The 25,559-nt window shown below is 44.9% G+C and overlaps 1 protein-coding gene across 3 annotated transcripts in view; it reads right to left on the reverse strand.

Annotated features, from left to right (window-relative positions):
* arhgap39 (Rho GTPase activating protein 39) overlaps positions 1–24,232 on the reverse strand; it is a 632,129-nt gene extending 607,897 nt beyond the window's left edge. For 2 of the 3 annotated variants that reach the window (XM_038798609.1, XM_038798606.1), the window contains exon 1: positions 24,086–24,232. In XM_038798609.1, coding sequence (XP_038654537.1) covers positions 24,086–24,096 — 11 coding nt within the window. In that variant the 5' untranslated portion in view covers positions 24,097–24,232. Of the gene's footprint in view, positions 1–23,507; positions 23,639–24,085 lie in introns of those variants that run through there. The other variant, XM_038798607.1, reaches the window with a different exon arrangement.
* Positions 24,233–25,559: the final 1,327 nt, after the last annotated feature.

The raw sequence follows: 25,559 nt of genomic DNA on the forward strand, positions 1-25,559 counted from the left end.
TGGACACGCTCCAGTGCCAGTATGTCCTTCCTGAGATGTGGGGCCCAAAACTGGACACAGTACTCCAAATGGGGCCTAACCAGAACCTTATAAAGGCTCAGTAGCACATCGCTGCTTTTATATTCCAACTCTCTTGAGATAAATGACAACATTGCATTCGCTTTCTTAATCACGGATTCAACCTGCATGTTTACCTTTAGGGAATCCTCGACTAGCACTCCCAGATCCCTTTGTACTTTGGCATTATGAATTTTCTCACCGTTTAGAAAGTAGTCTATGCTTGGATTCTTTTTTCCAAAGTGCAAGACCTCACATTTTCTCACGTTGAATTGCATCAGCCATTTCCTGCACCACTCTCCCAAACTGTCTAGATCCTTCTGCAGCCTCCCCACTTCCTCAGCACTACCTGCCTGACCCCCTAACTTCGTATCATCGGCAAACTTCGCTAGAATGCCCCCAGTCCCTTCATCCAGATCATTAATATATATGGTGAACAGCTGCGGCCCCAACACTGAACCCTGTGGGACACCGCTGGTCACCGGCTGCCATTCCGAAAAAGAACCTTTTATCCCAACTCTCTGCCTTCTGTCAGACAGCCAATCCTCAACCCATGCCAGTAGCTCACCTCGAACACCATGGGCCCTCACCTTACTCAGCAGCCTCCTGTGTGGCACCTTATCAAAGGCCTTTTGGAAATCCAGATAGACCACATCCACTGGGTTTCCCTGGTCTAACCTACTTGTCACCTCCTCAAAGAATTCTAACAGGTTAGTCAGGCACGACCTCCCCTTACTAAATCCATGTTGACTTGTTCTAATCCGACCCTGCTCTTCCAAGAATTTAGAAATCTCATCCTTAACGATCGATTCTAGAATTTTACCAACAACCGAGGTTAGGCTAATTGGCCTATAATTTTCCATCTTTTGTCTTGATCCTTTCTTGAACAAGGGGGTGACAACAGCGATCTTCCAATCGTCCGGGACTTTCCCTGACTCCAGTGATTTTTGAAAGATCTCAACCAACGCTTCCGCTATTTCTTCAGCCACCTCCCTCAGAACTCTAGGATGTAGCCCATCGGGGCCAGGAGATTTGTCAATTTTAAGACCTTTTAGCTTTTTTAGCACCATCTCTTTTGTAATGGCAACCATACTCAACTCAGCCCCCTGACCCTTTATAATTTTTGGGATATTACTCATGTCTTCCACTGTGAAGACAGACGCAAAGTACTTATTAAGTTCTCCAGCCATTTCCTCGTCTCCCATCACTAGCCTTCCAGAATCAGTTTGAATTGGCCCAATGTCTACTTTGGCCTGTTGTTTGTTTCTTATGTATTGAAAGAAACGTTTACTATCATTTCTTATATTACTGGCTAGCCTGCCTTCATATTTGATCATCTCCTTCCTTATTTGTCTCTTTGTTAACCTCTGTTTGTTTTTGTAGCCTTCCCAATCTTCTGATTTCCCAGTGCTTTTGGCCACTTTATAGGATCTCTCTTTTTCTTTGATACATTTCCTGACCTCCTTTGTCAGCCATGGCTGTCTAATCCCTCCCCGGATAATCTTTCTTTTCTTGGGGATGAACCTCTGTACAGTGTCCTCAATTATGCATACAAACTCCTGCCATTTTTGCTCTACTGTCTTCCCCACTAGGGTCTGCTTCCAGTCGATTTTCACCAGTTCCTCTCTCATGCCCTCGTAATTACCTTTATTTAACTGTAACACCATTACATCCGATTTTGCCTTCTCTCTTTCAAACTGCAGACTGAACTCAACCATATTATGATCGCTGCTTCCTAAGTGTTCCCTTACTTTAAGATTAGTGGGAAAATGGAAGGTCTTTAAAGGTCAACAGAAAGCCACGAGAAAAAGCTATAAAGAAAAAGATAGATTATGAGAGTAAACTTGCTCAGAATATAAAAACAGGTAGCAAACGTTTCCGCAAATATATAAAACGAAAAAGAGTAGCTACGGTATGCATTGGTTCTTTAGAGGATGAGAAAGGAGATTTAATGGGAAATGAGGAAATGGCTGAGGCATTTAAAAGGTATTTTGTGTCAGTCTTTACAATAGACGACACAAATAACATGCCAATAATTGTTGGCAAGAGTGCTATGGCAGGTAAGGACCTAAAAACGATTATCACTACGGAGGTAGTATTGGGCAAGCTAATGGGGCTAAAGATAGACAAGTCTCCTGGCCCTGATGGAATACATTCCAGGGTACTAAAAGAGGCGGCAGGGCAAATGTGCTTGGGGTAATTTCCAAAATTCACTGGACTCTGGAGTGGTTCCAGCAGATTGGTAAACAGCAAATGTGACGCCACTGTTTAAAAAAGGAGGTAGACAAAAGGCAGGTAAATATAGGCCGGTTAGCTTGACTTCTGTAATGGGGAAAATGCTTGAATCCAAGTGACCGGTACTGTCTTGGAAGGCTGAAGGGCCTGTTCCTGGGCTCAGGGCCGGTTTTAAGCCTATTTGACCAATTTCATCAAATTGGGCCCTGCACCTTAAGGGGGCCCCGCGCCAGCGGCGACAGAGTTACCGTTTGAAGCCTTTTCTGTATTCTAAGAGGAACTATAGGGTAGTTTTTACTTTTGGGGAACGCACCGCATTACCGTCGACAAATCCTTCAGCCCTGCGCCGCCAAATCCTTCCGCCCGGGTAAGTAAGTTTCAAAATTTTAGTATATCAAGCATTTAATGTTTTTTTTTGGTTAAAGACGAGCATAATACACGAAATATAAACATACATAAATTTTTACTTTTGTAGAGTAGGGGCCCCGCCATCACTTTTCTAATTGGGCCCGCAATTCCTAGCACCGGCCCTGCCTGGGCTGTATTGTTCTTTGTTTCATCGTCAAGGAAGAAATAGCAAGACATCTGGAGAGAAATTGTCCCACTGGGCAGCCGCAGCATGGGTTCATGAAAGGCAGGTCATGTTTGACTAGTTTAGTTGAATTCTTTGAGGACAATACGAGCGCGGTGGACAACGGGGAACCGGTGTATCTGGATTTCCAAAAGACACAAAAGGCTGCTACATAAGATAAAGGCACATGGCGTTACAGGTAATGTATTCGCATGGATAGAGGATTGGTTAACTGACAGACAGCAAAGACTGGGGATAAATGAGTTTTACTGGTTGGCAAAAAGTGGCTAGTGGTGTGCCTCAGGAATCAATGTTGGATCTGCAAATGTTCGCAATTTACATAGATGAACTGGAGTTGGGGATCAAGTGCAGTGTGTCAAAGTTCACAGATGAGCACAATGGGCAGCACGGTAGCAAGCACTGTTGCTTCACAGCGCAACGATCTCAGGTTCGATTCTCACTGTCTGTGCGGGGTCTGCACTTTCGTTCAGTGTCTGCGTGGGTTTCCTCCGGGCGCACCGGTTTCCTCCAAAAAGCCCCAAAAGACGTGCTGTTAGGTGAATTAGGCATTCCAAATTCTCCCTGTGTATCCGTAAAGGCGCCGGAGTGTGGCGACTAGGGGATTTTCACAGTAACTTCATTGCAGTGTTAATGTAAGCCTACTTATAATAATAATAATAATCTTTATTATTGTCACGAGTGTTAGAGCAAAGTGTGCAGAGGAGACTGAAAGTCTGCAGAGGGATATAGATAGTTTAAGTGAGTGGGCAAGGATCTGGCAGATGGAGTACAATGTTGGTAAATGTGAGGTCATCCATTTAGGTAGGAATAACAGCAAAATGGACTATTATTTTAAATGGTAAAAAATTGCAGCATGCTGCTGTGCAGAAGGACCTGGGTGTCCTTGTGCATGAATCGCAAAAAGTTGGTTTGCAGGTGCAGCAGATAATTAAGGCATCAAATAGAATTTTGTCCTTCATTGCTAGAAGGATTAAGTTTAAAAGCAGAGAGGTTATCTTGCAGCTGAACAGGGTGCTGGTGAGGCCACACCTGGAGTACTGCGTACAGTTTGGTCTCCTTGCTTGAGAACGGAAGTAGGCACTGGAGGGGTACAGAGGAGGTTCACTAGGTTGATACCGGAGTTGCGAGGATTAGGTTATGAGGAGAGACTAAGTAAACTGGGATTATTCTCATTGGAATTTAGAAGAACGTGGGAGGATCTTGCAGAAACATATAAAATTATGAAGGGAATAGATAGGATAGAAGCAGGGAGAGAGAAAATGCTGGAAAATCTCAGCAGGTCTGGCAGCATCTGTAGGGAGAGAAAAGAGCTAACATTTCGAGTCCGATGACTCTTTGTCAAAGCTTTGTCATCTTTGACAAAGAGTCATCGGACTCGAAATGTTAGCTCTTTTCTCTCCCTACAAATGCTGCCAGACCCGCTGAGATTTTCCAGCATTTTCTCTTTCGTTTCAGATTCCAGCATCCGCAGTAATTTGCTTTTATATAGAAGGGAGGTTGTTCCCACTAGCGGATGAAACTAGAACTAGGGGGCATAGCCTCAAAATAAGGGGGAGCAGATTTAGGACTGAGTTGAGGAGAAACTTATTCATCCAAAGGCTCGTGGAATTCCCTGCCCAATGAAGTAGTTGAGGCTACCTCATTAAATGTTTTTAAGGCAAAGGTTTTGAACAGTAAAGGAATAAAAGGTTACAGTCAGCGGGCGGTTAAGTGGAGCCGAGTCCACAAAATGATCAGCCATAATCTTAATGCACCAGGTTAAAGTCCAACAGGTTTGTTTCAAATCACTAGCTTTCGGAGTGCTGCTCCTTCCTCAGGTGAATGAGGAAGCCTGAGAAAGGAGCTGTGCTCCGAAAGCTAGTGATTCAAAACAAACCTGTTGGACTTTAACCTGGTGTTGTAAGACTTCTTACTGTGCTCACCCCAGTCTAACACCGGCATCACCACATCATAATCTTATTGAATGGCGGAGCAGGCTCGAGAGGGCCAGATGGCCTACTCCTACTATTACTTCTTATGTTTTGGAGGAAGGCAAGATGGTGATCAGTGACACCATTTTAAGCTCATCCTCCTTTTATTCGTAGAGCATGTTGAATGTGCATGATTTATTTATTTTCTTATGTTATCACTCCTTCATCCATGAGCTCACATTAGATTAATCTTCCTTACTCCAATGGCAACTTACTGCTTCATGAATATGAAATGTGAGTGGTTAAGTATTTCAATATCGAATTATGATGGTGGTGACAATGTAACACACAAGAAAGCATGAAGTACTGCTTGGTCCACCCAACTTGGTGTATGTAATAATTCCACAGAGGCAGAAGTCCCTTCACCAGAATCCCTTTTATTTATAAAACCAACAGCAGTACAACCGTGTGCATTCAGCTCGCTGTCTACACTGGGAGTGCATTCAGCTCGCTGTCTACACTGGGAGTGCATTCAGCTCGCTGTCTACACTGGGAGTGCATTCAGCTCGCTGTCTACACTGGGAGTGCATTCAGCTCGCTGTCTACACTGGGAGTGCATTCAGCTCGCTGTCTACACTGGGAGTGCATTCAGCTCGCTGTCTACACTGGGAGTGCAGAGGATCCGACAGTCCCTGTTATATACAAGGGAGAGGTTCCCTGCCGGCATTCTGGCCTTTGCGTCCCTGGTAGCCCGACGCAGGATTTTTTTTTTTTTTGCAGTGGAAGGATGCGAGGCCCCCGAGCGTGGAATCCTGGATCAACGATATGGCTGGATTTATCAAACTGGAGAGGGTCAAGTTTGCCCTAAGGGGGTCGGTGCAAGGGTTCTTCCGGCGGCGGCAGCGGTTTCTAGACTTCCTGACGGAGCATTAGGGGGTGGTCAATTTCAGCAGCAACCAGGGGGGGGGGGGGGGGGGGGGGGGGGGGGGGTTCTTTACTGGATACGTGTATTTGTTTCCATTTTATTTAATTATTATTTTTGTTAATTTATTGCTTCTGTATTTGGGAGGGGGGGGGTTACTGTTTTTTCTCTATTTTTTTTCCGTGTTGTTGGTCATAATTTGTTGAAAATTTGAATAAAAATTATTTTTTTAAAAACCAAAGGAGAGTTCCCCGATTGTCCCACTAATCAGGGAACTCTTATTCCAATTGACCAATCTCCAAGGCCTGATCTAAGTCATTACAGTGTACCAGCCACTATACAGCAGTGGAAACCTCCAAACTTCCAGAACTAGTACAGGGCAGGTCGAAAAAAGCTACTAATGTGGGGAATTCTGTAAGTCAACCACAAGGAAAAGTGGACCTATGAAGATTTGCACAGAAGAAAACACGGCTCAAGGGAAATCTTGTGGAGTTTTCAGGATTTAAAACAATTAAACCCTCAAAACTGTCCAAGTCAGTCACAGTATGGACTGAGGCTCACAGGCAGGAAGCTGGGCAGATGGTTTTAAGTTCACTACTTTACACAAGATACCTAGTTAACAGAACAAATTCCCATTCATAGAATGAAGGTAGATGGCTTCAACAAATTTAAGTTGGAGTATTGTTCCGCTAAAAGGGACACAAGCAATATGATTTATTTTAAATATACCTTGGGAAGCGAGGTAGCTGAGTACAGTGCAATGAGGTTCCCGTTATGCCGAGACAAAAGTGAAATTCTATGGATGCTGGAAATCTGAAGTAAGAACAAGAAAGCTGGAAAATCTCAGCAGGACAGGCAGCATCGGTGGAGAGAAACAGAGTCCATGATTTTTTAAATAAATCTTAAGAATACCCTATTCTTTTTTCCCAATTAAGGGGCAATTTAGCGTGGCCAACCACCTACCCTGCACATATTTGTGTTGTGGGGGTGAGACCCATGCAAACACGGGGAGAATGTGCAAACATCACACGGACTGTGACCCGGAGCCAGGACCGAACCCGGGTCCTCAGCGCGTGACAGAAACAGAGTCGATACTTCAGGTCGAGAATCTTCCAGTTTTTTTTGTCCTCGCTGAACTGCCTTTGTCAAGTATCTGCCCACTCTCTTAACAGGTCACCTTGAATGGCACCTTTTCATCTATGAAAGAGAACGTACGTGCAGCATACCCCATGGGTGTCTTGATATGCGCACCTTTGCTAATGGTTGAAGAGGCCAATGATGGAGGGACAGATTCCGCCACAAATGGCGCACATGAAGCTGCAAGGGAGTAGTTTCCGATCTTACCGTCTGTTGCCAAGCTGCTGTCACCATGGTAGCACACGAGGAGGTGTCGCTATTTTCCCTTCTTGTCAGCTAGTTATTGTGCTTTAACAGTTTGGCTGGGGTTCCATCCTTGCCAGATTGCCTGTTTGCCAAGCAGTTTATGGCCTTCTCCAGCTCAAGTGATGAGGGTTCTTCATCTAAAACACATCCATGACAGAAAGCTGTGGGAGAGCACCAAACGTGGACCAGAATAGCCTGCGGTCAATCACATTCTCCCTCTTTGATATGCTCTCTAATTTGCCATCATCCAAATTTTGAGATCATACTTTCTGCACGCATGTCCAAAACATTTCTGCACTTGGGAGAACAAGGGGTCCCAGCACTGGCCCTGAGCTAACTATTAATCAAAACCTTGCCAATCAAAGGCACTTCTGCTGTTTCTTCAGTCTCTATCCATGCCATCAGCTTTTATTACAACACAGATAAAAAGAACGAGAAGTGCCAACATTGTAGATGAAAGTGGAGTACTGGAGGAGAACAAATAGCTAAAAGCGTGTTCGGTATCCTAGGAAGAGAAGACCACTACAGTCTGATGATGACATATTGTTTAAAGTGTTTTATCTCTGCATTAAGAACAGCTAGTGAAGGAAAGTGTGCAGGAGAACTGAAACAGTACCTGCAACAGTGTTGAATATAAATATTAAAAGGGTTATGGCATTTACAATTCTAAATTACAAGGTTAGGATTGTCTACAATCCAGACTATTAAACCATTGACTTCCATATTCACAAATTTCTTCCTTTGGCACACAAATCACATTGGCTACTTTCCCAATATCTAGATACTTATCCCTTGAAGAATTCAGTCAGTGAAACATGACCCATCTTCTAATAATCCACACGGTCTGCCCTTAATTATGGTCAGCAACTATACGAAGCTCATAGCTCCCTGTAGTTATACGAATAATCCCCGTTGAAATACTCGCATAAAAGCACAGTACCAAAGTTTGCACATTAAGTACATCACTGAGGGAGCTCTATCTGCTCTATCGAAGATTCCATCTTTTGGAGGAGACACTGGGCTAAATCGCTGACTTTTAAAGCAGACCAAGGCAGGCCAGCAGCATGGTTCAATTCCCGTACCAGCCTCCCCGAACAGGCGCCGGAATGTGGCGACTAGGGACTTTTCACAGTAACTTCATTGAAGCCTACTCGTGACAATAAGCGATTTTCATTTTCAAACCTTTCAGGTGGATGTGAAAGGCCACTCGTCACTTTTTTTATTTTTAAAAAAAGTACCCATGTACCCTGATAATTCTAGCTCCTTCAGACGTAACTAAAGCAGTTATGTCATTATGGCATTGCTGTTTGTGGGAGCTTACTGTGCTCAATTTGATGCATTTCCTGCATTACAACAGTAATTCCATTTCAAAAGTACTTCACTGGTTATAAAATGCTTGTGTACATCTTCAGGCCATGAAAGTTACTATATAAATGCAAACAATTCCTTCCAAACCTTTTCTGGTGTTAGGTTATGGCGTTGCCTCTGCTTCCCCCCCACCCCACCCCCATCTGGACCCTCTGAAATGTAGCATTGCTTCTTGGTATTTCAAGTATTAACAAGAAGTTACATTATCTTGATTAAAAACTCCTCAGATGCTACATTCTATCCACTTTCCTGTCTCCTTCAGAAACCTGGACAAGAAGTCAAGATCTTTGGAAGAAAATAGAGGCCTTTAAATGTGGATGTTAAGTGTGCTAAAAATTCAATTTACAGAGAAGACAAATGAAAAGGTGCACGAAATCGCAGGAACAAAAAAACAAACTATAAAATGTGACACCCAGAAAAAAAAAGTCAGCCGTTTGATCAAAGCCAAGAAGCTGCAGAGCTCTCCCCTAGAGGACAGAGTGGCGGGCAGCAGAAAGAGGGATCGCCCACTGCACAGTTAGATGATGGACGTCACAGCAGACGAGCTACAGTGAATGTGGGAGGCTGGCACAAGACACAAGAGTGTGACATACCGTGACACAGATCTCCTGATGGGAGTAGCTACAAGCAGCAGCAGAATAGAAACTAGGAGAAGATTCATTTGATCAAAGGTAAAAGACTGACTCAACAGGTTTCGTTCAATGCCAAATATCGAATGCATATTTCTAATACTGAAACCTACAGAGAAAGTAAACACAACACAATTTAAGTATTTGTCTAACAAAGCTCAGCTTGGCACAATTAGCTCAATAATCATATTCCAGGCTGTGTGGTAATTTATTCAGTGATTGATGGCGCAAGGGTTTCCTTTGTTTTGGTGGATGAATGAGAAACAGTCCTGGGTTGACTTCCAGCTCGTGCAGAGTAATCTGTGAAGATAGAATTGGTTTCACTGACCCAGGCTTGAGAAGGACGAGACAAAATTGGGTTATCAAAATGGCAACAACTAGCTCAACAGTATTTCATGGCCTCCCTACAAACATACTCGTGGCTTAGCTCGCAGATGAAGGGAAACACTTGGATGAGGTACTGCAAAATTGCCGACTGCCAAGGATCCTTTTATGTTACTCATTGTAGTTCTGAAGAATAGGTGCAGGCCTTTAAAAGAACCAGTCTAGTGGTGTGTTGAAAGCAGTTGGGATTTGCATGAAAAATGCACTGTCCATCCAAACTGTTGCTTTAATCGAGCAGTTTCTTCAAATATTGACTGCACTCGTAGATAGGATGCAAAAGAAAAACGTTTGTTGTCCTTGCGTTCATCTCTAGCATTCAGCCTCTCTTTGCTGTAACCTTCATAGAATCCCTATAATGCAGAAGGAGGCCATTTGGCCCATCAAGACTGCACTGACCGTTCAAAAGACCGCCCTATTCCCATAACCATATCGGGCAAGCACGGTAGCACAGCGGTTAGCACTGTGGCTTCACAGCGCCAGGATCCCAGGTTCAATTCCCAGCTTGGGTCACTGTCTGTGCGGAGTCTGCACATTCTCCCCGTGTCTGCGTGGGTTTCCTCCGGGTGCTCCAGTTTCCTCCCACTAGTCCCGAAAGACGGGCTGTAAGGTAATTTGGACATTCTGAATTCTCCCTGTGTACCTGACCATGCGCCGGAATGTGGAGACTAGGGGATTTTCACAGTAACCTCATTTCAATGTAAGCCTACTTGTGACAATAAAGATTATTGTATTATATTAACCTCTCCTAACCTTTGGACACGAAGAGGCAGTTCAGCATGGCCAATCCATCTAACCTGTACATATATGGATTGAGGTAGGAAACCGGAGCACCTGGGCGACACCCGTGCAATCACAGGGAGAATGTGGAAACTCCACACAGTCACCCAAGGCTGGAATTGAACCCGGGTTCCTGGCGCTGTGAGGCAGCAGTACAATTGGAGGCCTTTTCCCAGGGCGGAAATGATAATTACAAAGGAGCGCAAGTTCAAGGTGAGGGTGGATAGGTTCAGTGGAGATGTATGGGGGAGATTTCTTTTACACAGAGGGGGGTGGCCTGGAATGCACTGCCAAGAGAGGTGGTTGAGGCAGATATGTTAGCGACCTTTAAGACTTATCGAGATAGACACGAGAATAGACAGGGTATGGAAGGATACAGGCATTTGGTCTAGATTGGACACATGATCGGCGCAGGCCTGGAGGACCGAAGGACCTGTTCCTGTGCTGTATTGTTCTTTGATTAAACAAGCGAAGAGTTCAATGGAATATCATGCACAATAAAATAGTGCCCAAGAACAGTGGTTAGTACTGCTGCCTCAGAGTTAGATGAAGAACCTTCATCACAAACTAGTGATTGCCACGAATTGGAGCCCACACCGACACTCTCTCCACTCCCATATGCTTCCACCACTGCCCCCAAACTCTCAGCTGCCACTACCACCGGGCTTGTGGAGTACCGGGCCAGCGAGAATGGCAGTGGTGCCGTTACCAGTGCCCCTGAGCTTGTGCTTTAAAAATGCCTTCAGTATAAAATAGGGAGACACGGGAAAACAAACAAAATCTCGGGAGAACCGTCATCTTTACAGTCTATACCCTCTCTGCTGGAGACAGCAGGAGCACATCCCACCTCCGAAAGTCCTCCTTAATTTGCTCAACTAAGCCGATCAGATTTAATTTATGCAACTGCTCCAATCCCCGTGCCACCTGAATTCCCAAATAGCGGAAGTTTCTTCCCACCACTTTAAAAGGCAACTCCCCCAGCCTCCTCTCCTGCCCCCTCGCCTGGATCACAAAAACCTCACTTTTACCCACATACCCGAGAACTGGCCAAATTCCCCACAGATCCGCATAATCTCTCCCATCCCCCTAGCAGGTCAGAAATATACAGGGGTAGGTCGTCCGCATACACCGAGACCCTGTGCTCCACACCCACCCACCCCCCGTGGGCTAGCCCCTTCCAGCCCTTTTGAGGCTCTCGGCACCATTGCCAATGGATCTAGAGCCAAGGCAAATAACAGTGGGGAGAGTGGACATCCCTCCCTCGTCTCCCAGCTCACTCGGTTCGTCCGCACACTCGCCACCAGAGCATGGTACAGCAACAGGACCCAGTCTACAAAGCCCTGCCCAAACCGTCGAACAAATACTTCCACTCCACCCGGTCGAACGCCTTCGCCACGTCCACAGCGACCACTACCTCCACCTCCCTCCTCTTGGAGGGCATCATGATTATATTTAAAAGCCTTCTAACGTTGGCCGTTAACTGCCTCACTTTGACAAAACCCGCCTGGTCCTCCCCTATAACCCCCGGTACACAATCCTCTATCCTGAAGGCCAAAATTTTGGCCAGCAATTTGGCATCTACATTTAGTAGGGAGATTGGTCTATGTGACCCACATTGTTCTGGGTCCTTCTCCCACTTCAGAATCAATTAGATTGACTGTGACATAGTTGGGAAAGAACACCCCGCTCCCTAGCCTCATTAAATGCCCTCACCAGTAATGGACCCAGCACCCCAGAAAACTTCTTATAGAATTCCACTGGGTATCCGTTCCCCGCCCCTCCCCCAGAGGCTTTGCCTGACTGCATGGCCTCCAATCCCTCCACTACATCAACAATCCTGATCGGGGCTCCCAGCCTCTCCGCCAACCTTTCCTCCACCTTCTGATACTCCAAACCCTCCAAGAATTGCCTCATCCCCTCCACCCCAGCTGGGGGCTCCGACTCATACAGCCGACCGTAAAATTCCTTGGACACCCTGTTCACCCCCGCTGGGTCCAAAATAGTGTTCCCCCCCTCTAGCCTTCACTCTTCCGGTCTCCCTGGCCGCCTCCCTTTTCCTGAGCTGGTGTGCTAGCATCCTACTGGCCTTCTCCCCATATTCATACACCGCCTCTCTCGCCTTCCTCACCTGCTCCACCGTCTTCCCTGTGGATATCAGACCAAACTCCATCTGGAGCTTCTGCCGCTCCTTCAACAACCCTGCCTCCGGGGCTTCAGAGTACCTTCTATCCACCTGGAGAATCTCCCTAACCAGCCTATCCATCTCTGCCTGCCTAGAAACAGGGGAATTCATAACAAGGAACAAAGAAATGGCTAAGGAATTAAATTCAAACTTCGCTTTTGTCTTCACCAAGGGAGACATGAATAATGTACCAGGAAATTCTGAGAAACACTAGTTTCAGTGAGGAGCTGAAGGAAATTAGTATGGAGAAATGGTTTGGGGGAAATTAATGAGGTTGAAGGCAGATAAATCTCCTGGCCAGATAATCTTCATCGCAGAGTACTTCAGCAAGTGGCCCTAGTCAATCCATTGGTGGTCATTTTCCAAAATTGTTTGGACTCTGGAATGGTTCCTGCAGATTGGAGAGTAGCGAATGTGAGCCCGCTATTCAAAAAGGGAGCTAGAGAGAAAATGGGGAACTATAGACCAGTGAACCTAACATCAGTACTAGGGAAAGTTGCTGGAGTCCGTTATCAAGGATTTCATAGCACAGCATTTGGAAAGTAGTGGTATAATCAGGCAAAGTCGGCAGGGATTTATGAAAGGGAGATCATGCTTTACAAATCTACTGGAATTCTTTGAAGATGTAACGAGTAGAGTTAACCAGAGAGAACCGGTGGATATGATTTATTTAAACTTTCTTTTTTTTTTAAATTTAGAGTATCCAATTAATTTGTTCCAATTAAAGGGAAATTTAGCATGGCCAATCCACCTATCCGGCACATCTTTTGCATTGTGGGGGCGAAACCCACAATAAGGGGTGTGCAAACTCCACAAGGAGAGTGACCCAGAACCGAATCAAACCTGAGACCTCGGCGCCGTGAGGCAGCAGCACTAACCACTGCGCCACAGTTCTGCCCCTTATTTAGACTTTCAGAAGGCTTTCGACATGGTCTCACATAGCAGATTAATATCTAAAGTTAAAGCGCATGGGATTACGAGTAGTGTCTTGAGATGGATAAAAAGCTGGTTAGCAGACAGGAAGCAAAACGTTGGAACAAATGGGTCTTTTTCCGATTGGCAGGCTGTGACTAGTGGGGTACCGCAGGGATCTGTGCTAGGACCCCAACTGTTCACATCATATATTAATGATTTGGACCAGAGAACTAAATATATTATCTCCAAATTTGTAGATGATACAAAGTTGGGTGGGAGGGTGAGCTGTGAGGAGGATTCAGAGATGCTTCAACGGGATTTGGACAAGCTGAGTGAGTGGACACATGTAAGGCAGCTGCAGTATAATGTGGATACATATGAAGTTATCTGCTTCAATAGCACAAAAATGAAGGCAGATTATTATTTGAATGGGTGTAAATTGAGAGAGCTGGATACTCAGCAAGACCTTGGTGTCCTCGTGCATCAGTTGCTGAAAGTAAGCACGTAGGTACAGCAGGCAGTAAAGAACTCAAATGGTATATTGGCCTTCATAGGGAGAGGATTTGAGTACAGGAAAAGGGATGTTTTACTGCACTAACATGGGGCATTGGTGAAGCCACACCTGGAGTAGTGTGTGCAGTTTTGGTGTCTTATTTTAATAATAACTTTTTAAAAATAATCTTTATTGTCACATGTAGGCTTACATTAACATTACAATGAAGTTACTGTGGAAAGCCCCTAGTCGCCACATTCTGCTGCCTGTTTGAGTACATGGAGGGAGAATTCAGAATGTCCAAATTACCAAACAGCACATCTTTCGGGACTTGTAAAAGGAAACCGGAGCACCCGGAGGAAACCCACGCAGACACGGGGAGAACATGCAGACTCCACACAGACAGTGACCCAAGCCAGGAATCAAGCCTCAGACCCTGGAGCTGTGAAGCATCATTGCTACCCACTGTGCTACCATGCTGCTCTTATCTGAGGAAAGATGTTCTTGCTATGGAAAGAGTACAGGCTGATTCTTGCGATGGCAGGACTGTCATATGAGAGACTAAATCATAGAACAGTACAGGCCCTGCGGCCCACGATGTTGTGCCAACCACGTACCCTAATCTAAGATCAACCTAACCTACACACCCCTTCAATTTACTACCATTGATGCAGACAGGGGTGTGTACGATACTTTGCTTCCTGAATGACCAGCTCTTTAGTTTGGGTGAGGTTGAGGGAGAGATTGATGTCGTTACACCACTCCACAAGGTTCTCTATCTCCCCCCTGTACTCTGGCTCATCGTTATTCGAGATCCGACCCACTACGGTCGTGTCATCAGCAAACTTGTAGATAGAGTTGGAGCCAAATTTTGCCACCCAGTTGTGTGTATATAGGGAGTATAGTAGGGGGGGCAGGTATGCAGCCTTGCGGGGTTTATCGTGGAGGTGGTGTTGTTTATTCTTACTGATTGTGGTCTATGGGTCAGGAAGTCGAAGATCCAGTTGCAGAGGGAGGAGCCAAATCCTAGATTTTGGAGCTTTGACGTGAGATCAACTGGGATTATGGTGTTGACAACGGAGCTGTAGTCAGTGAACAGGAGTCTGATGTAGGAGTTCTTGTTGTCAAGGTGCTCCAGGGATGAATTTGGGCCAGGGAGATGGTGTCTGCTGTGGGCTGGTTGTGACGGTATGGAATTGCAGTGGATCAACAAATTCTGGGAGTATGGAGTTGATATGTCTCATGACCCACGTTTCCAATCACTTCACAATGATCGATGTCAAGGCCACGGACTGTAGTCATTGAGGGACGTTGCCTGGGTCTTTTTGGCACCAGTATGATGGTCGTCTTCTTGAAGCAAGTGGGAACCTTGGAATGAGGATTATATTCATTGGAGTTGAGGAGAGGGGATCTCATAGAAACTTGTAAAGTTCCAACAGGATTAGACAGGGTAGATTCAGGAAGAATGTTCCCGATGGTGGGGGTTGTCCAGAACTAGGGGTCATAGCTTGAGGAGAAGGGGTAAACATTTTAGGACTGAGGCAAGGAGAAATTTCTTCGCCCATGGAGAATCTGTGAATTCACTACCACAGAAAGCAGTTGAGGCCAAAACATTGGGGGGGGGGAGAGAGAGAAATCAGGGTATTAAATTTGATGATCAGCCATGATCATAATGAATGGTGTAGCAACTCAAAGAGCTGAATGGCCTCCTCCTGCCTCTATTTTCTATGTCTGTTTCTATGTACGTTTCCTCTTGCGGGCTTTGAACTGCAACTTAGAGGACACCTAGCTGCTGTTCCTCAAGTTACCTTACCTTCACTCCGATATTTTCAACTTCAGTGTCTTATACCTGACCCTTCAGTCAGTTTTTTCAATTTCTCTAAAGAAAATCTGCAAGGAAAAGACCAGCAAAGGAGAAATGTTTGGAAGGATGAAGCTGCCGAGTCAAACCAAGTACAACCATTTGACCATCTTTGTATACATCAAGATTCTAACAGTCATCCAGAGCCTAAGTGAAGTTGTTTTATTCAAATCGATAAGTGTCGGAGGAATTGGAGCAGTTGATGTACATCTGCATCACTCCCAGATCAATGCATGCGCCAATGACATGACTGGTGCCGCCATCGGATTCCAGAGAGCACACAAATACTCTCACTGGACTGTTCACATACAGATTAGTAAATCCACAATTCCCTTAACTTCAAACTGTCACTGAATCTGAAGCCAACAGTTGACCATGTTGACAAAATATGAAGCCTGTAATTCAGTTTATTGGCCATGCAAGCAACAGCTCGTTGGGATGCAGCCCACAAAAAGAAAATAAAAAATAGGAAAACATCTTCCAATGTCCCCACATCAATTTTCCACATTTGTTGCCGTCTCCCTGGTGCTGGACCCCACGGGATATTTCTGTAGGAGCATTCATGAAATACACACAACTGTCTAGCTAAGATGTCAATATTGGAACTCCTGAAAATTTAATAAAAGGCTATGTGTATTTTGCATGCAACACCAGTCTCTCTGTTCAAAGGATTACTGTTAACACATTGCTCAGTCAGCTGTACATGACAACAACAAAAAATATAGACCATAGCACATTATTCCGGTCACCTTGACAAAATAAAACAGGGGAAAAATAAGATAAGCATTATTAGGAGAACAGCAGGACAGAACATACTCCCACCTATTTGTTTAAAAAGTCCTTGAAGTTTGTAGACTGCGAAACGAGGTGGAAGATATTAACAGCAAAAAGAAAATAAGGAAATTAACAACAGGCTGGAGTAAAGGTAGCTGAAAGCCACTTTAAGAGAAGGAACTTTTGATTAGTAATTTAATCTTACACATTCTAATTAGTGAATTACTGTTACACAAATTACAAAGCCAGCTGGGAGAAGAGGAGTTAGCACCTGAAAGCATGTTCTAAAATTAATATTTCAAAGGTATTAAAGTAATGACGAAAGTTCAGACATGTATTACCTTAATCTATACAGTGGGACATTTAATTAGATGCCCAGTCTCCAGGAGGAACCTAGCATTAGACTCCAAGTATTTTTAAGTAAAGAGTGATCTTTGTCATGCCATGTTCAATTAAAAGAACTATGCGCTATAATTAAACGAAACGGTAGCAATTTGAAATCCACATCTTGCGTCAATCAACAAAAAAAGGTTTCTAAACAGAATGATTTCACTGACCCACTGTGTCCCCCCCACCCACCCACATCACCAGGCAGACTGCCTTGTAATCCAAATGACTCGACTCTCCGCATCACACAGTTCCCATTTCAAGGAGGTTAACTATTACACACATGAAAGCAGTGCAAAAATACCCTCAGTGGAAACTGAGGGACATAGCTGGTTAATATCACATCACAAGACTCCATCTCTGCAACCCTCATCCACGCCCTCATCACCTCGACACTGGACCATTCAAAGGCCTTTCTGGCTGGCCTCCCAAATCCTTCGATCAACTTGAGGTCAAATAAATCTCAAGTGCCTGCGCTTGATCTCATACCAAATCCCTTTCACCCATAATTATATCTGCTCACTGGTTGTCGTTTAAGCAACAATTGAATTTTAAAATGTTCTCAATTTACAAATCCTTCCCTGGCATTGCCTCTCCCTACTCCTCCAGTCCCACAGCCCTGAGATATCTGGTAATCCTTGCCTCTCGGGTATCCTCAATTGTAATTGCTTCAGCAGTGGTGATTGTGCCTTCAGCTCTTTGGACCTTAAAGCTCTGGAATTCCTGCCACAAAACACTAGTGATATTAAAATCTGACCAGTATTGAAGCTTTTTAATATTTTTCTAGCAAGTTGGATCATAAAACAGTCAGCTCCTTAATAGGAGTAATTTTACTCCTTAATAGGAGCAATTTACTCTAATGTCATTTCTATATCCTTTATTCCGACTTGTTCTTCCTCTTAAAATACTGACCCTGGATTTATCCATTATCCTTTTAAATTATGTTATACTCTCTATTTTAACAGAAACCCTCAAATCATCTTGAATCAACTCCTGATTATCTTTGTTACCGAGTCACCAACCTATCTTTATTGATCACCCAAAATTTTGAAAACCCTTGCTATGTTCTCATTTCTTAACCTTGCAGGTTCCAGTAAATAAATCACTAACGGTCTCTTTGTAACTGCACCCTCGCATTCCTGTGCTGTTCTGGTGAATCTTTATCCTGACTGTAATGTCCTTCCTATCGCAGGTACACACCACTCAAATGGAGAGAATCAGTACATCAAGAGCAACCCTCTTGCCTCAGGATCTGACTCAAAAGCCCAACTGCAGGGACTGGAGTGCGTACTACAGGCCGACACTGACCCTGGCAGTGGTAACGTCTTTTAGATAGACCGTTAAACCAGCACCCTGCTTTTTTTCTTCTCCGGTAGATGTAAAGGATCCCACCCCACCTTCGAAGAGCGGCAGCATGCTAGCCAATCTTCATCCCTCAACTAAACAGGTTAAATGGTCATTATTCCCCTGCAGTTTGTGGGAGCTTGCTATCCATAAATTGGTTGGTACATTTCCTGAAGTAACTCACTTCAAAAAGTACTTAATTGGCTGCAATGCACTTGAAGACATTCTGCAATTGTGACCAATATATTTATCAAAATATAAATGCAATTTTTTTTTGTTACCGAGTATAAATTCTACATTTTTTTTTTGTTTTTATATTCAATGCCCCCCTCAGTATAAAATCCAGAATCCAGTTACCTTTTTATGCCATTACATACCTGCAAGTGTCCATCGATGTACTGGAAGGTCTGATGAAGGCTTAACCTGCACAATTCTACAGTAAATGTTCTGTTTTTCCACAAGGTTCACACACAAGCTTGAACTTTAACAGGTGGGTTAGAACAGATGATAAAATTTTGGGACACTCCAGATAGCAGGTTGGAAATTTCCGCATTTCAATGAGCATGTGGCTGAAGAATTTGGAACACTGGCAGCTAAAGGGAGGCGTTCACAGATTGTAGTAGATGATAAGCATCTTCAACAGCACTGCTTGTGGGCCACGAGGAGCGGGAATGGGTCCCCCACCCTCAAAGAGACAACCTCAGACAGAGATGCCCAGGGACATACCTGTTTACAAGCCTACACCAGAGTGCTCCCTGTCTGACTGGAAGGCGAGCCTGCCAATCAGGTTGACTCCCAGGTGGGGAACCTTGCAATAACTGAAGGCACAAGCTGTGGAGTTTAAATTCTACAGGGTGTGGGGAGCTCAGAAATTCCCATTCAAAACTCTGCCCTTACCAATAACGTAACCTGCCCAATAACAGCCAGCCATAATTTCCACAAAAAGCAATAGCAACGCAGATACAAATGTCATTCTTCACTTTGAAAGATGTATTTTGACTTCCTAACAACATTCCTGTCATTTGTCAGTAAAAGCCAGCAGCAGAATAGTCGGCAAATAATTGTCCTAACCGACACCCACTTTAGAAATTTGCAGAGGCTACATCGAACAAAGAACACTCCCACTGAAAGAAGAGAGTTCTGTCCTCAAAAGGCACATCACGTTAATTACACTTCAAACATATATCTAATTATAATTTCAAAATTAGTGATGGAGAACCATTCACTAATGCTTTCACACTGGGTTCTCCCAAATAACCCACTGTAGGTGGTTTGCGCAATGCACTGGAGGTCAGAGTTCCACAGTTTCTAAACTTGCACAAATTGAGCACCGAAGGAACACCGAAAACAAAACTGTACAATCGCAAACGCTTATGGAAATCAATCACCTGCACAGTACAGTCCATTTTGACTGAAGGCAACAACTTGCAATACAAGTGATCGAGACGTGTGCTGCACTGGCATGTTGCAAAAATACATTATTTTCATCAATCCTCCACCAGTATAAGGGCCGCGCATGAAAACCCAATACGAGTCTCAGTGCTAGGATACACACACACCGTAAGCACGATTTAACTGTGCACAAATTATGAATTCAAAGAGGTTACGGCCCACGGTGAGGTGCAGTGGATCAAGCATTGTCCAATCAATTTACAACTTCAAGTTGGAGAACTGGATAAATAAATTGGCATCTTCAACAGCTACAGACTCTGAGATAGTTTGGCACTAGAAACGCACTCACTGAACCTTCCAGCAAGATGTTTTCTCCACTGGTTATATCAGACATTTGATCTTCCGTCTGGATGCAAGAAAAGTCAACAAGTGCTCTTCTGCCCAGCAAACCCATTGGAATACAAAGTGTTTTTCAAAGCGACATTTGTATAAAAGCACATAACATTCAAATGAACAAAAGAGCAGTATTGCAGCACTGAAGAAAGACAGAGAATCTCATCCAGCTTGCTATGGTGCGACACAGCACAGTCCAAAACTAAGCAGCCAGGAGAAGAATATAGCACAAGAGATACAGGGCATATGAAACATTCTTTTATTTTACCAATATTTAAAGTCCCTTTAACAAAGATAGAAGATTAAATTTATACTAGATTAAATAATTAACTACTGAAACGTGACATTTATAAAGCTACTTATGAGTTAACTTCACAAACAATACATCTGAACTTCACAATACATCAGTACATGGGTGAAAATGAAAAACTTTGCAATTAAACTGAGTTCTAAGGCAAATAGCCCAAAAAAGCTGAAATCTGCCCCATGCCCATGGGATCAGAGCTGAACTCCAACATGTAAGCACCATCAGCAAAGTAGGATTGAAACATTCCAAAGAACTAAGATGCTTAAAAGTAAAAATAAAACATGAATTTTATATTTTTATTGTGGTTGCATATTTTTCATTTGCTCTTTAAGCACACAATATTTCTATATCTATTTAATACACATAATGGGACACAATTCTAGACACTGCGAGGGAAAGTGCTGGCTGGAACTTCAAGCATCGATCAGTTATACACGACATTGAACTTGAAACTGTGCTATAATACACAGAATATTTTACCAGACGGATGATATTGGAGGGGACGGGAATGGCATCTCGTATCAGAACTCCGAAAACTCAAGTCACATCAGGTGGTAACACCAACACCTCTCGAGTCAGAGCATCCCAATCCAGTCCAGGCGACAGCAAATGTTTAATGCCATGCTGAGAAAGTGGGGCATTATCTTTTAGGAGCTGTCCAGTTGATCCTGAAAAGTGGCACTGTCTGAAAAGCAAGACATCCTCACTGTCCGGGCCAACGCTCCTCCCTCAGCAAACAACATCATCAGCCTTTCGTTAACGCCATTACTGTTGCAAAGAAAGGCTTCCATGTTTGCCACGTAACTGCACGTTCGTGCCTAAGAAACACTCGGGAGACATCAGGGAGAGATGGGGCACCATATAAATGCAATACTTGTCTTCCTTTTGAGATTAGGCAGATGACAGAATGGGGAGACAAGCAGTAAGTTAAGAAGAACATTATGTGCAAAGCCGTGTGGTTACAATTGTAACATAAATGCTTAAAGTACTCGCACAATAATGACTTTGGCCACAAGAAAACAATTAACAAAAAACATTCCCATCCAGCTGGAATAAATTGGATGAAAATCAAACTCGTGTCATGCAAGGTACAATTAGAATCATCAATCACCAGGAATAACCCGGAATTTACCTATTAAGAGCCATATAAAGTAATATATTTTGGAACCATGAATGGGTAAGAGGAGCATAGGGACCTCCATGTGTAAATATACAGCTCATCAACAGCAAAAGCACAAGTATACGAGGCCAGAAAAGGCAAAATACAAAGACACCCTCAGCAACACATGAAAAAACAGTGGCAGCAATGAATCAGTCCCTTCTGGAGCAATCATGCTGGCACTCATAAAACAAAGAAGGCTTCACTGGTATGGGCATGTGCACAGGAGAGAAGATGGTTAGTTACATCCCCCCAAGGATATAGTATATGGGGGGCTAGCACACCAAAACTCCAATTCCAAGGACACTCTCAAAAGGGACAATAAAGCCCTTAACAACAACTACTGACAAGTGGGAACCTCTGGGTGATAACCAACATCAATGGCCACACCAGCTTTGAGCAGAAATTCGCCAACATGACGACAGGTGCTCCAAAACAGACATCAGACAGCCCTGTAAGCAAGACATCAGCAAAGATCAAACTGCACCACCAGCAACAGATAACTTCATGCACGCCACTCGTGGCAGACATTGCCTTTCCAGAATCAGCCATCGAAAGAAGTGCAGCAGATCAGCTCGTCTGACCATAACTAAAGTTCTGAGGCTACATTCCCATCATCTCTCACAGATGCCAATCAAGTAGGCAAAATTAATCATTAGTTTTGTGTCTTGGTCCGAAAAGCAAGGAGATAATGTTGAAGTGAGGCTGGACTATTTTCTGCCATTTTGAGCATCCGTTATATACACATTTTGAATTGACAATGTGCAGATCTGACCAGAGATGACAGTTACAGCTACAGAGGCTTGGTGTATTCAGGCTTCTCTTAGCATCCCCCCCCCCCCCCCCCCCAATCAGAGCAAAGAAGATTTGCAGGCTAACCTGATAGAGGCCTTCAGGTTTAGGAAGCTTTATTATCAGACAAATTGTGACAGATGGTTTGCATCGATCAGGGTAATGGGAACAAAAGGGTACGAATCAAAGATAATCACACAAAAAACTAAAATCTTTTACATGGATAATTAAAAAGTTGAATTTTCTTCAAGGGTGAAGAGTTTGGATTATGCAGAAGCGATTATGATAGAGCAGTGGTTAGCACTGCTGCCTCACAGCGCCAAGGACCCGGGTTCAATTCCGACCTCAGGTGACTGTCTGTGCAGAGCCTGCACACTCTCCCAGTATCTGCGTGAGTTTCCTCCCATAGTCCAAAGACGCGCAGGTTAGGTGAATTGGCCATGATCAATTGCCCCTTAGTGTCCAAAGATGTGCAGGTTAGGTTAGGTGGGGTTATGGGGATAGGAAGGGGGCACAGGTAGGGCGTTCTTTCACAGAGTCGGTGCACTCGATGGGTCAAATGGCCTCTTTCTACACTGTAGGAATTCTGTAGATTCGATAAACTGGGAAATTAAAAGGATCAGATAATATTGACAATGAAGGCTGCTCAGCTGGACCAGACTAGTCGAAGCAGAGGACAAACCTTACACTTGAGAATTCAAAACTAATCTGCAGGCTCCCTCAGGAGTTGGCAGTATTGATGCACCTATTTCATTTTGGGATACATGAGCAATTTGGGACATGATGTGTCGAGTAAAGAGTGCATGGGAGGAAAAGCTAACTTTGGACCTTGGATCCTAAAGCTCTCCACCGCAGAGTATTTCTCATGGTTTGTTGCAGAACAAGAGATTGGTTGCTAAGACGAGTGAACATTCCCATCATCAATACATGACCATCAGATAGCTTCTGGACTTCGATCAGAGGCATTGCAATGTGAAACGTAACCGTTTCTCTCCACAGACGCTGCGAATTTTCAGCATTTTCCCATTTTTACTTTTGAACTTTCCAAATTGCAATGCCCATTTATTGACTGGGATTATGCCAGGTGAAACCACAGATGGGCGGGTTCTGCACGGTGAACGTTCCTGACAGATTTGGGCTGCTGTAACCAGGAGGTACAGATGGCGAGGCTCCAAAGAGTTCTCCATCACACAGTTGAGCCCCCACCCACTCTTCCCACCTATGCTGGAAGGGTTTGCAGGGGTAACCAACCTGTTGGGCCACATGATTGGTGTGCCTTGCTCAGTCCTGGGTGGGACTCGATCCTGGAGGTTCTCTGCTCAGGCAGCTGGAAGGGGGTGCTAGCCGCTGCGCAACAACACCCACCCGAAGCTCACGCCCAGCAAAACAATCCCATTCATAAGCAGCAAAAGCCCTGGCGCACGCGCACTCCTGTGCACCTGTTGCCTGGCCCGCGCACGCTCCGTGGGGTGAGGGAGCAGTATTTGGCAAGCCGGCGCCTGCGCACTGCCTCTCCCGCAGCCCCAGGCCGGGACAGGCTGCTGGCTGCACCGCTCAGGCTCACTATTGAGCAGTGGGCACCGACTCCCAGCATCGCCGGCGATCCTGGAGCTGGGGGGGGAAAGGGGGGGCTCTCCATCCCCACAACACTGACAATATACAGAACGAAAATATACCCCACTCAGATCGCCTCAAAGGTCAGTTAGAAAACACATGCACACAGAAGAAAAAATTAAATCACCTCACAGGGGAGTGAAAAAATATAACATTCAATAAAAAAATATTTTCGTTAAAATAAGAGTGTTTATTCTGAATTGAAATTAACCGACCTCTCTGCCATCTTGTGAGGGGGACAACTCAGCGTGTGTAAGATTCAGCGCTAATCAGCAACGGCTCCATCCGATGCAAACCGCTCGCCGGCTCGAGCATCATTAATATTGGAGCCGCGTTTAGCCGCCGTCCCCACAACCACATGACGTCAGCGCGACTGCCCCGCCCTCTCCTGAGACGTCAACGCCCCTGCCCCGCCCCCTCCTGCTGTCGTCGGCTCGCCTCCCCGCCCCCTCCCGTTCAACGTCAGTGCGCCTGCACCGCCCCCTTCTGCCAACGTCAACGCGCCTGCCCCGCCCCCTCCTGATGTCGTCAGCGCGCCTGCCCGGTTCCCCCCTCCCGCCAGACGTAAACGTGCCGGCCGCCATCATGACATCAGTAAACCGCCTTGCCACTGCGCCTGACGCCTCTCCTCCCCCCCCCCCCCCGGACCGTCCTCCCACAATCCTACTTGATGCCACCAGATCCCATGGCACGCCGGGAATTGTAGTCTGGCCGCTGTGCGCTCATCAGCGTGCGCGCCCCCTCTGCAGGCCAACAGACACATTACACCCAGATAGACAATTGGTTACCAAATCGATGGGACCTGGTAAGCCAGGTGGGAGGGGTCTTTGATTATGCTGCCCGCTTTCCCCAGGCAGCGGGAGGTGTAGATGGAGTCAATAATTTCACTCCCCTGTGAGGTGATCTTTATTGTCATAGAGTACCCAATTCATTTTTTTTTTCCAATTAAGGGGAAATTTAGCGAGTCCAATCCACCTAGCCTGCACACCTTTTGGGTTGTGTGGGGACGAAACCCACGCAAACACGAGGAGAATGTGCAAACACCACACGGACAGTGACCCAGAGCCGGGATCGAACCTGGGGCACCGGCGCCGTGAGGCATCAGGGCTAACCCACTATGCCACCGTGCTGCCCTGCCGATCACGATTTTGGCGTTGGGCAATGGAGAGTCCGCGCCAGGGTGTCTCTGTACGTGGGTGATTTATTATTATGTGTTTTAGAGCCGGGGAAGGGAGGCTTTGGGGAGGGGTGGGTTGCGCACATTGATTATGGGATGCCCGTTGATTCGCTTTTGGTCGTTTTGTTTTGTTGTATTTGGAATGTAGGGGTGATGTTTGGGTTTGTATGTTGAAGGGGATGCTGGTTGGAGGATTGATATTGTATTTGTTGTTGTTGGTTATCTTTTGTTGTGTATTTGATGAAAATGTGGAAAATGAGGAGAATAAAAAAAATGTTTTTTAAAATTCCCTTCATTTAAAACAACAGTTTTATTCTCCTTTTTCACATTTTCATCCAAATTTAAACCCACTAACAAGCAATCACCAATAACAAATATAATGCCAAACACCAGGTCAACAATCCCCTCCTCCCACCAATCCCCAAACAGCCCCCAACATTTTAAATACAAACATCAAAGGAATCGGGAATCAACCATCAACTATTCCCTTCATAATTTTACATGTTTCGAGA

The sequence above is a fragment of the Scyliorhinus canicula genome, chromosome 5 (genome assembly GCF_902713615.1).
Source record: "Scyliorhinus canicula chromosome 5, sScyCan1.1, whole genome shotgun sequence".
In the NCBI taxonomy this organism is placed as follows: domain Eukaryota; kingdom Metazoa; phylum Chordata; class Chondrichthyes; order Carcharhiniformes; family Scyliorhinidae; genus Scyliorhinus; species Scyliorhinus canicula.